This window comes from Urocampus carinirostris, chromosome 20 (genome assembly GCF_059441175.1).
Source record: "Urocampus carinirostris isolate Australia breed hairy pipefish chromosome 20, RoL_Ucar_1.0, whole genome shotgun sequence".
In the NCBI taxonomy this organism is placed as follows: Eukaryota; Metazoa; Chordata; class Actinopteri; order Syngnathiformes; family Syngnathidae; genus Urocampus; species Urocampus carinirostris.
The window spans coordinates 3664500-3677003 of NC_142368.1; the positions used below are offsets into that span (position 1 = coordinate 3664500).

General features: G+C 42.1%; 1 protein-coding gene across 1 annotated transcript in view; it reads right to left on the reverse strand.

Annotated features, from left to right (window-relative positions):
* Positions 1–12504, reverse strand: part of syne1a (spectrin repeat containing, nuclear envelope 1a) — a 198191-nt gene that overhangs the window by 175857 nt on the left and 9830 nt on the right. Inside the window, exons 3-11 of the mRNA XM_088325643.1 lie at positions 9202–9297; positions 8695–8778; positions 6149–6169; positions 5910–6002; positions 4165–4343; positions 3867–4063; positions 3385–3497; positions 2005–2061; positions 1276–1383 (exon numbers count right to left, since the gene is read on the reverse strand). Of these exons, the coding sequence (XP_088181769.1) occupies positions 1276–1383; positions 2005–2061; positions 3385–3497; positions 3867–4063; positions 4165–4343; positions 5910–6002; positions 6149–6169; positions 8695–8778; positions 9202–9297 (948 nt within the window). The remainder of the gene's footprint in view (positions 1–1275; positions 1384–2004; positions 2062–3384; positions 3498–3866; positions 4064–4164; positions 4344–5909; positions 6003–6148; positions 6170–8694; positions 8779–9201; positions 9298–12504) is intronic.

Sequence of the window (12504 nt, forward strand, 5' to 3'; positions counted from 1 at the left end):
CTCAAGTATGAGAGGTAAGATTTAGACCGGTGGAATATGTGCGCCGAGGAAGATCACAATTTATGAGCGTAAACATACCCTCATCGTGCACAAAATTAGGCTCATAACGCAGCTTCCATGATGAAAGCTAACGGGCATATTGCTGGGGTGTATTGAAGTAAGGGAGCGTGGAGCGACGTCATCATGATAAAATTTCTTTCTGACGTTGAGTAAGATAACTTAGACGTCATTATCAATGAGGAAGAAGCGGATGGTCTGCCGTGATTTTAATGATTACGGCATATTTTTCCTTAACAGACTAAATTGCAAGTGCGCGAGCGTCTTGTTAGTAGCGTGAGGCTACCTCCTAAAGGCACGGTTTAGGATGAAAGTTATATTATTATTATTAAAGCTTTGAAAACTCTCTCGATGTACCGTCTTTCTTTGTAAATATGTGTAATAAGTATTTGCAACTGTATATTTTTGTAAAGTATTTATTTGTATTTATTTGAGACACTTATTCTGCACGAGCACATAAAAAAAGAGGGGCGGAGCAAACGCGGGCTGATGGGAAAGTGGGGACCGGTAAAGGTGAGTTTTTGTGGACACGGCGGACAATAATGGATATATATTTTTCCCACCCTTACCTTTGAAAATATACACTTTTTTTCCTTGGATTATTACCAACGGGCACCCAGAATCTGCATATCTGCAACAAATTTTAAGTACCTATATCATTTTACGTTTATCATGGCGGCCGTGATTTTTGGACTGTGTGTTTCAATGAAGGACATTTAATTTCAATCGCGGGACTTGAAGTGTGGCTTGGATTAATTTCGTGTTTATATGATGTGGGTGCATGCGGCATATATACAGGTGCGGCTTGTGTATGGACAAAATCGGTTTTCCCCCTAAAATGTGATGGGTGCGGCTTATAATCAGGTGCGCTCTATAGTCCGGAATTTACAGTATATTTGCTAATATAAATGTCAAAAGTACTTTTCTGTGCTTCCCTCTTATCAAGCTTTCTTCAGTATAAACCTGCAGCTAATTACTTGTGAACGCCTGCTTGATTAACATTCTTAAATGCACATTGAAAGGGGAAAGCCCAAACTGTGGTGAAAACGAGACTTATCCAGCTCGGTGGAATAAGCCAGACGGATTGAGGAAGAAAAAAAATGATGGGGCTCTGATCCCCTCAACGTAATGTGGCGGCAGATTAAGCTAATAATGGGGGTGTCTGTGGCCAGTCACCCACTTCAAACTACGCACACACTCGTTCACTCGCACTCCAACCTGGTACTGCAGAGCCAGATCGCCGTCAACCTCCCGGGCATGTTGTACGTCTCTCTCCAGTTGCTCCAGCCACATTTTCAACTCCCTCAGGCTCTTACGTTGCTCTCGCTGGTTGACGCAGAGTGGGTAAGAGATGAGTGCAAAAATGGAGATGGAGATAGCGGGAAAATGAAAACAGACAAAGAGCGACAGGCAAAGTTGAAGGATTGATAGAAGAAGGGATGGAGAAAGAGGGTGAAAGCAGCTTTGTTAAAAGTGCTTTTGAACTATGCATGGGTTTTTGTCCGGCAAAATATAAAAAATACAGATTTAACAGCTGTCAGGAAATGTAACATTTAGTCTCAGGTTCCCTACAAGCGCTTCACTGGTTTTCAAATCACCGAGACAATAATGCTCTTATCGACTTGATTCTTAATGGCAGCTTGTCAAGCTAAGTTTTGAATTAACATCTTTATTCGTCCAACATTTACTTTGGCGGTGCCAAATAAATCTACTCAATATGCAAAAAGCTCTCCTTTAGATGCACATTGTGCCATTGCCAGAGGCTTTCATTTCAATGCTAATAGAATCAAGTGGTAACATTAACACAAATGGCAAAAGGACATCTTGTCATACTGGAGTCATAGCTCAGAAACCCGCAGGGCTTTTTTTTCCTCTTTTTTTTGGAGGAGTATGACATCAGGTGAAAGAGCGTTTAAGAAAGAAATGACAATTCTGACTGCCTCCTACCTCCAACATTTCTTCGATTTCGTGAGGCGTGAGGAGGCCATGCTGCGGAACAGATGTCTGCACAACAAGCAACAAGTCACAGACAACAAGCAGCACAATGGTAAAAATGCCTTTTTTAATTATCAGCATGCGATGCATTTGAGAAGCGTACAAAAAAAAAACAAAATTATAAAACACTTAAGCACTTATTGTAGACCAGGGGTGTCAAACTCATTTGAACTCAGGGGCCACACGATAGAACAAAAATTCTGTCGGGGGCCGGACTAGTAGATTAAAGAGAAAGAAAAAGAGGGATAAAGAAGTAAGAGAAAGAGGGAGGGAAAAGGAGAGAGGGCGGGACAAAGAAAGAAAAAGAGAGAGAGGAAGAAACAAAAGATAACAAGTCGTGAGAGAGGGGGAAAAGAAGGGGAGAGGAAGAAAGAAATCCAAAGAGAAATAGAAAGACAGAAGGAGAGAAAAGAGAAAAGAAAGCACGAAGGGTAGGAAGAGAGAAAGAGAAAAGAGAGAAAAGGAAAAAAAGGAGTTAGAGCAAAAGAGGTTAAAAGACACATGGAGAGAAAGACACAAAGAGCAACAAAGGAAGAGAAAAAGAGAGACAGTGAGAGAGTGAAAGAGACAGAGACGAAGTGGGAGAAAAGGGGTGGGAGAGAGAGAGAGAGAGAGAGAGAGAGAGAGAGAGAGAGAGAGAGAGAGAGAGAGAGAGAGAGAGAGAGAGAGAGAGAGAGAGAGAGAGAGAGAGAGAAATAAATACAAGTGCAGTGTCTTTGTGAGAGGCTCCTGGCTTTGGCAACATCAAGTTGACATATTTCAACCTGCAGCTTGTTTTTCTCTTGCGCTTCTATGAGTGTTGTCTCGCAGGCCGGATTCTATCCCTTAGCGGGCCTGATCTAGCCCGCGGGCTGCCTGTTTGACACCTGTGTTGTAGACGGTAGTAGCTGCTATTTGCGACAATGGCTGTTACTGCTAGCATCCACATTAGCTGCATTAGCTACTAATGCCAGCTGGCGACGATAGCCACTACTGGGCAATTCTTTCGGCATTCTGATAGTATGCATGTCTCATTAAATATTGTCATTAGTCATCAATTGATATTTTGTCAAGTGATTTTCATCCGTTTCTTTTTTTTTTCAAATATTTATTGGCAGGAAACAAACAAAAAAAACCTTGTCCCCATGTCTCGTGTGATTTTTACACATACTAAGTGACAGAAAATGTTTGCGAAGACTAAAATAAGCTTTATGTTTAAAAAAAAAAGGGATTATCGGGCACGGTCAATTGTTAACAGACATATATGTTTTCAAATACATGACGTCAACGCAGATGTGAAGCGGTGACTTTTGGCAGGAAAGATGGAATGAAGCTGTTAGGACAGCTGATTACCTCGTCTTCTTCTGCCACCCGTTCTTGAGATGTTCCGGGCTCGGGATGATGCTTCAGGAACTGGGCCACGTACGTCATGATGGATTTCTCGTCCGGCTTGTCCACATCCACGTCTGACAAATGAAAGCCAAAGAATGGAATCAGACATCAAGCGTAAATAAGATCAACCTTCAGCGATTCAGGGCCAAATCATCAATGGGATATTTTCAACTGTGGTGAACGCCGCGGCTTAATGGACCTCAATTACTCTGATGTCAGGCTTGATTTGTCTGCGTTTATTCTAGAGGACTGGCATGAGGGGCACAGATGGTCGGGCAGCATGACAGCTAATGCGACGTTCAAGATGACGCCCTTAATTTAACACTTTGGTTTATCTTACAATTGATATTCCCTTGACTCATCCAAATTTGAAGGTGACAGGTGAACAATTCAAACAGGTTCCACTAGTAAAGTATTTTCTGAACTGAGAAAGTGTTACATACCCTCAGGGTCAAGAAGTTGTGCGATTCCCAACTGTGTTTCAGCCAACAGAAAGGCTTCTTGCAGATTTTCCTGGTTGGTGCACCTTCTCACACGTTCCATGTCTACTAGACCTGGTCGAATGGCGTGGATAATGGCGAGGAACGCTAAACCTGTCCGCCAGCTGGGACCGAAGTCTTTAACTTCGATTCCTAGATGCCTGGCGAAAGCAAAACACAATTTAATGGCTCTAGGAAAGGTACACTGTATTGTCTTAACAAATTATAATGTCAATGTTTGAGGTGGTTTTAATTTGCTGACTTTGTGGCTGTTTGTTGGACCCATTTGAGGAGGGCCCTCCTGGCGCCAGCCTGTACGGGCGGAAGGGGCTTCTTGACGGGCAGGTTACTGTTCTCTGTGTTATTGGCAGAGCCGTTTAACGAGGAGGAGCTGCCCGAAAGGGCCTGGGTTTCCGGGAGGCTGCAAGTAAGTTCTTCGATCTGTTGGGTTAAGGAAGGGAAAAAAATCCATTACATTTACGAAAACTAGTATTGATTAAGTATTAATAGGCTGTTGAGTATTAAAGGTTTTTCAATACATAGAAAATACTTGGGATTTTGTGCCACATTGGCTGTTTGAGCAGCTTCAGTTTGACAAAAATACCGTAAATTCCGGACTATAGAGCGCACCTAAATATAAGCCGCACCCACCACATTTCGGGAGGAAAACCAATTTTGTACATACACAAGCCGCACCTGTATATTAGCCGCATGCGCCCACATTGAAGAAACGCAACACAAACACGAAATTAACCTATACCCGATACAGTCCAAAAAACACAGCCGGCATAATGAACGGAAAATGATACCGGTACTTAAGATTTAATGCAGACCTGCAGAGTCCGGGTGCCCGTTGAAAGTAATTCAAGGAAAAAAGTGTATATTTCCAAAGGTAAAAAATATATATCCACTATTGTCGGCTGCGTCCACAAACACGTCTCACCTTTACTTCACTTCCCGTCAGCCCCGCCCCTTCTTTCTCATTTGCTCATACAAAACATATCAGAATAAGTTTCTAAAATAAATACATTACAAAAATATACAGTTGCAAATACATATTATACATGGTTACACATATTTACAAAGAAAGACGGTACACCGAGAGAGTTTTCAAAGCTTTAATAATAATATTATAACTTTCATCCCAAACCGTGCCTGTGAAGGGTAGCAAAATGCTACTAGGAACACGCTCACTAAACAGTAAACATCTTTGTTAAAAAAACATACCGTGCTTATAGTGAGCACGGTAAACCGTCCTCATCTTCCTCCTTATAACTGACGTCATCAAAGTCGTCTTCCTTCAGTATAGGAAAAAGACTTTTTTAAATAGACATCGTCCCACGCTTCCTTATTCGAAAACACGCTAGCATCACGCTCGCAAAGTAAAGTATGCGTGCGGTAGCTCTGTTTGCTTCTATATCGGACTGCTCGATTGCATTCAGCTTGAATGTTGCGTCATGTGCCTTTCTTTTTGCTATTTTCATGATGAGGATATGTCTACGCTAATTTAATTTGAGCACAAGCTGAGAAGTTGCAGTCTAAATCTTACCTTTTGTACTCGAGCGCCGCTGGCGGCCGTTAGAAAAATTACATTAATTGGCTGCACCACTGAATAAGCCGCAGGGTTGAAAGTTTAGCGGCTTATAGTCCGGAATTTACAGTAGTCATGATGCTATCTATGGTCTCAAACACTGTTTTCATCCCAGAGTGATGGTTTTCTGGTATAGAAGATTCAGCTAAACAGTGTTTCGTGATACATAATTTTTCAGTCTCCTTTTTAATGTGTGAACGAGTTAAAACACACTTCTAGTCAGGATGCGGTGCAAATATGGATTTCATCGGCTTTGGTCTCGTACCGGTTAAGCCTGATTAGCATTTATACAGTCTTGATAAACTCTATGTGTGCTCATCTATAGAATCAAAAGCGTTAAATGAATGACTACAGTGCATAGTCAATGTAAATGAGCTAACCTGCCCACGAGGCTTGAGCGGGTAGAATAATAATACCTGGAAATAGAGGATGATAGTCCACACCAAACCCAAGACGATCGACGGTCTACCGTCAACGATATCTGTTGAGTTGATGTTCACCAGCTTGATCTAGGATGCAAAAATTACACCACATTTGAGTGTATTTTTATTGTTATCATGGCAGAATAAATAAATTGAAGTACATTTTTGATTGTTTAATGTGCTATAGCTTGCTAAAAGGAAAACAAAAAGTGTGACCCAGAGAGAGTACTGACCGGTGATCCCCTGTAGGCAGACTAGAAGGCATAGAAAGAAAATCAGACATGAGAGCCACTCGAGAAGTTTTCAATACAAGATGTGGGGCGTCTTGGGGAGAGCGTGATGACAGACCCCGTTATCGTTACTTAGCGACCCCTGAGAGTGTGCCATACACCGTCTACACGCAGAGCGCATTACGGAGGCACTGCAGCAACAGGCGACCGTTTGTAAATGGGCAACACTTCACTCGGGAGATCGCGCAAGGGATAAACCTGGGGTCGTGAGAGGGCAATCATGAGCACTGGAAGGGGGTCAGTGGTGTGGTACTCGAAGGGAATCAGTGTGGAGATCCTGATAAAAAAGCATGACTTCATATTGGAAAACACAGCAGGTTATTTGGATGGCATTGTCATCAGCACACACCAAAGGGTTTGGAATTTAATAGAATAAAGTCATCTTAGTAAACAGCATTTTTTGATCTGTTAGGACGGCAAACAGTGTCTATTAACTTCTTCATAAAATAGCAGACTGTTTTCATACAAATACACATAACATTATGATATATGAACACAAAGATGAACAAACATGGAGTCTAGACATGCATCCGATTTCGTTGCATTTAATTTGAAGTTCTGGATTTATATACACAAAAACACGCGTACAAAGAGCTTGCTGACGACGTCTGATCTCCAGCTTGCAGATTACTGGTGTAGGATTTATGGTTTAACCCTGTCACACACGAGGAAGGCGCGGTGGGGGGAAATCAATGTCCTGGCAGAAGCCTGCTCGCCCGTTTTTTATTTGGATATCCGGGGTTGAGATGGGAGGGGGATGTCTTAAATATGTGTGACTGATCTCAATGAAGGCGCCGTTTACTGAAGCGGTTAGTAATTAGTTTATGTAATTGTGCACATGATGCCGGCAAGCGGATTGGCGTGTTAGAACTGTTAATTCGAAAATCGGGGATTTTCACCTCAAGCAGGTGTGTCGAAATTGTCCCAACTCTACTTAAAATCAACAACCAAACGCCTGCTTAGATGTGTTAGTATGTCAAATGTATCCTCAAGTTTTGTAGAAAGAATGAGTGATCGTACCATCCTTAAAAGAGAATTTTTAACTTCTTTTTACTTGCTGTCGCTATCTCCTGGCTTGCGTCATCATTGAAGCCTCTGTCAAGCTCCTTATGTACATGCATTTCTTAGATTTGCTCAAATTAATTCTTTTTTCACGTTTTGGGGGTTTGGGTCGGCGTTTGGACAGCAAATAAAACAGGCATATTGCTACTTTCACCGTTGTCATGCTACACTAACAAATAGAAACAAAAAAATGTTGGGGCAGGCAGTAGCTCAGGAGATAGAGCGCTCGTCTTGGGATCAAGGATCCCACTTCGAATCCCGGCTTGTCCGTGTTACATGTCGAAGTGTCCTTGGGTAAGACACTGAACCCCTAATAACCCCAATAAGCAGGTTAGCGTCTTACATGGCTGCAATACAAGGCCGCTATTGGGAAATGTGAAGCACACTGTAAAGCGCTTTGGGAAGTCATTGGCTTGAAAAGCGCTATATAAATGCAGATCGTTTCAGATCATGCAAGGACGAGTATAAAGTAACTCCTCAGCACTACCCAAGCCCTCATTCCTCCTGTCTAATGTGTTCTGCCCAAACAGCTTTTCTAAAAGTAAGATCAAAGCAGATAGGTGCAGTGAAAATAATATTTTAGGGGCTGTTTGAACTGAGTTGGGCATTGTTAACACATACCTAATATTCTACCTTTAACTTATGAGGGACACCTGCAACGACGCACCCAACCTTTAAATAGGAATTAAATTAGTAAGAAAGTAACAACATTACAGAATAAATTGTCATGGTTGCCATGGCGCCCAATTGGTCCCCGACGTGTGGCGCCAGGTTCTGTCACGGTTGCCACGGCGCCCAATTGGCCCCGCCCACTGACACCAGCTGAAACGCGTTGAGCGATTGCTGCCGGACTACTTAACCGCGGTCTTGCGAGTTGCCTGGTGTCAGAGCGTCTGCGAAACTGATGCTAAACTCTGTGTGATATGCCAAGTACTGTTAATCTCCGTTTTTGCCTGTGTTTTGATCCTGTTTGATTTTGGCCACTCCTTAGTTCTAATTTCAATCTACTTCCGCGACCATCAATTCCCGGATCGAGTGTTTGCGCATTCCTCTTCTCCCCAATAAATTGTGAGTAACGTTACGCAATTGGGTTCTCATTCCCGTTTCCTGTCCTGGTTCGTGACATAAATACGCATATTAAACATTTTCAAATATTCTGAAGAATTTTACACTTAATGACTACGATTCTTATCATTTCATTTTTATAACGTTTAAAAAGAAAAGCCAGCCCTTCCGGCATAAAACATCTGACTGTATCGACTGAGGTTTTCAGCTGCTTCAGATACAAAAAAAAAGTGGAGAGGAAAGAAGTTAAAGGTCAACGTGATTTTCCACACTTGTACCCACAAGGCAAAGGATGATGGGGTGGGGAAAAAAATCGAGAAGGAACGACTGAGATAAAAAAAAGAAAGGGGCCCGTCTCCTACCTTCCTGCCCTGGAGGAAGTTGAGAGCGGTGCCGATGTTTGCGACCCAGTGGATCCTCTTAAGCTTCCTGCCCTGCTCACATGGCTGCGGGGAAGGCAGAGACAACAATCGAATTGAAGAACGCCATAGAGAGAGGGAAATTTGTAAAAGAATTTAACAGCGTTCCTGAAGAGAGGGGGTTTATTTTGGAGTGCTGGTAAAATATCCGAAGGAGGAACATAAAACACGCCAGTCCAATCTAATCAATAGAACACTTGGACCTGAGGCAATATTGACAAAAGTAAGCATATGTGTGTGTGTTTGTGTTTACCCAACTCATATCTGTCCTTGTGAATCTGCCTTTTTCCATTTATTCAAACATCCTAATAAGAACCGATCGATGCGCATTTCCACACGGAAGCTAAGAACTCTGCGTTTTCACATGCGCTTCATTAGCTCCTTAAAGATTAACCCACCGGCGATCGCTAAACTGAAGGATGCATTCTGAGTCCTAGGCGTGAGGCTTACCAATTTTTGGCCGGAGAGGACCTCAAGCAGGGCCAGCAGCTTCACGCCGTCCTTGATGTCTTCAAACAAGTCGGTCACAATTAGAGGCGGGATGCACTGCCAAGACAAAGAACAAAAACATGCTAAAAAAATTTAAGGATCAACATTTTGCACTTTAGTTTTCAACAAATTAGTAATAACTGCTCAGCAATATTTAAACATCAGCATTACACGCCGTACCAAAACTCAAACAACATATAACAACAAGCAAAATAAAGATTGAATTTGGCTGCTTGGAGTTGTCAGGGTGTTAGAGACCCCACAAAATCAGTTTTTATGAAAGCATATGTTTATTGATTTCATTTGTTATTTATTGGGGGTGCCTCGACACCTAGCTTAAGACACTCGCAGAGGCCTGAAGTACAACTGTGTACATTTTCTTGCAAATCGATTTTGCTGTTTTGTAGCCTATAAGTCAAACACAAACACAATCACGTGCACATACACAAATCGGGCAGTTTACATTTACTTCAAGTTTAGATAATACAACCACAGAACGTTTTGCGATTATTATTTTGTTATCTGACTTTTATTCAGAATAGCTAAATTATGACAGATTTTTGGGCAAAACATTTTTTCCATCATATACTTTAATATAATATGGTTTCTGTTATATCAAAATGACCATTTTAAATGTTTTTCGTGGAGGTTGCGTTCCCAAACGGTCCCTCAAAAGTCAAAACCTGCGAAAGAGGAACATTTATCAATTAAATGTCCATAACATATAATATAGAAAAATAACAACTATGTGTCTACAAGAATAAACCGAGGACACAGAATTGCATATCAATGAATGAATGGTTTTTATTTTCATTATAAAATAGTACAACAAATTGGAGGGCTTCTCTTTTCAGTGTAGAAAAGCCATGGAGAAGCTGGCCGGCTAGCTACACATTAGCATCGAGTATCCTCGAATAGACCCAGGTCATCGTTATTATTAGAATTCAAGCGTCACCAATGTAGCGGTTTCCCACAAGATGTACCTCCAGGTCATCTACTCATTGGTAATGGTTTTGGGATTGGTGAGATGCAGACCTGGCTAAGGTAGCTATCAGAGTTGTTACATAGCTTAGCCGCAACTCCGCTATTGCTTTATCTCCCAAGGTTGCCCCGGTCTCTTTTCGGACACGATAACAATCCACGAAGCACCGGCTAGCTGTAGCCGTGCTTCTCACTTTGTTTTAGGTGGATGAACACATTGACTTGTGAACCTGCCCACCACGACTTTTTGACTGACAGCAAACCCCAGCCTATCACAATCGTGCGCACAGTCACGCCCACTCAACAAACAGCCCTCCCCCCGTGATAGCATTTGCTGTGTGTTGTCTGCAGAACAAATGCACAATGAAAACCTGCAAAGAAGTGAAATTGTGATAAGTAAACTGCCATAAAGCAAGGGATTACTGTACTTGTATTTTGTTTACTGGGGTTGGCGAAGGCTTAGATTATTTCCAATAGGAAGCAAAACTTTACTTCCTCAAGTGTTAAACTTATAACAAAAGCTAATATCCCGGGCGGAGTGGCAAAATATCCGACCGCTACATTAAAAGACATTAATTTCACCAGGAAATCCTCCGACGGATGTACTTGAAGCCCCCAAAAGTGTGGCGATAAGTGGAGTGAGTGAAGGGGCTCAGCGGGTTTTAAGTGGGGTCTTCAAATCCGAAAATATGCTGATGATGTTAAACCGGATTCATTGACTATCGCTAACCTCTCCCAAAAAAATCCACATATCTCTGTTTTTCGCAGACGCCATATCAAGGATTTCTCTTAGAGTGGAGTTACGTACGAGAGGAGGAGATGCAGACTCGCCACCCATTCACAGGGAGATTAGCGTAGCAAAGAAATACAAGGAAAGATGTGTGTATGTGTGCACCAATCAAGTGGATGTGTGAGAGTGTGATAATTGAGCAAAAAAAGAGTGGCAGCGAGGCAGATGAGAGAGGACAGTGTGAAAAAACAGACACCCCGAGCTTCACGCGTGCAAAAAAATTAATTAGTTCAACACTGTAGAGGCTTTTCTTCTAATGTCATTTCACGGCTTTGGTTATTAAAATACAGAAGAAAGCACATGTGCTTCCTTACCCTCCAAAAATGTAGAAAGGGTTGAACCACCCTCCCCATGGGGTAATTTAGGACAAATTTACCTTTATGTGGCGTGATGATCCCGAAGCTAACGAGGGTATTTGGGGATAATTACTAAAATAAGACAGTAATATCCATTTTCTTTCCCATGCAACATGAGCAAAGATGAAAAAGGGAAGAAAAATAATAATAAATCAAGGGTCTTAATGAGCTAATTAAACATCAGTGTCTGGTGCTATAATTGATTGTATGCAGAGGGACTCGGGGACTGGAGGTCCTTATTCGATTCTCGGGGAATACTCGACACAGAGGATTCTAAAGGATCCACAGGGCTGAAATATATTTTATATATATATATATATATATATATATATATATATATATATATATATATATATACCACAGCCATATCCCCCTAGTGGGAGGTGGCTAGAATCACTTCTGACTTTTTTGGGGAGATTGATTTAGAGGAGGGGATTCCCAGCCCCCTCGCTCGACCCAACTGAGGTGTTGGGAGTCATTAGGTGACCAAATCCCCCAATTCCAACCCCTAATGCTGAACGCCAAGCAGGGAGGCAACGGGTACCAATGTTTAAGTCTTAGGTATGACTCGGCCGAGGCTTGAACCACAACCTCCCAGTCTCGGGGCGGGCGCCATACCCCCAAGGCCACCGAGCTGGGCTGAAATATAAACTGGACAATTTTTTAGGCAAGACATCATTTTTGAATGGGTGAGTTACAGATACCAGGTATCGGTGTCAAAAGCGGTTTTCGTTTTTCTATTAAGGTATCAACAATCGTGACTAGTACTGAACTAGTAGACCAGGGCTCGCCAAACATTGGCCAATGGGCCGTATCAGGCCCACCAACAGGTTTGGTCCGACCCACGAGACGGTGCTGAGAGAAGCATGAGAAAAAGAATGAGCCGCTTCTTGTCAATCACCTGCAGTTTTTAATATGTCCACCGGATGTCACCAAAGCATGCAATGAAAATAAAAATTTCATTGCGTTTTTTAATGCAAATGATCAAATTTTGTGCTTCAAAGGAAGATACTACTCTGCTATTATTTTTAAGTAAAGTTTTGATTTGAAAACTAATGTACCGGTAATTATTTTTATATTTTGTGGGGCAGCATTGGCTCAGGAGGTAGAGCGCTTGTTTTGGGATCATAAGATCGC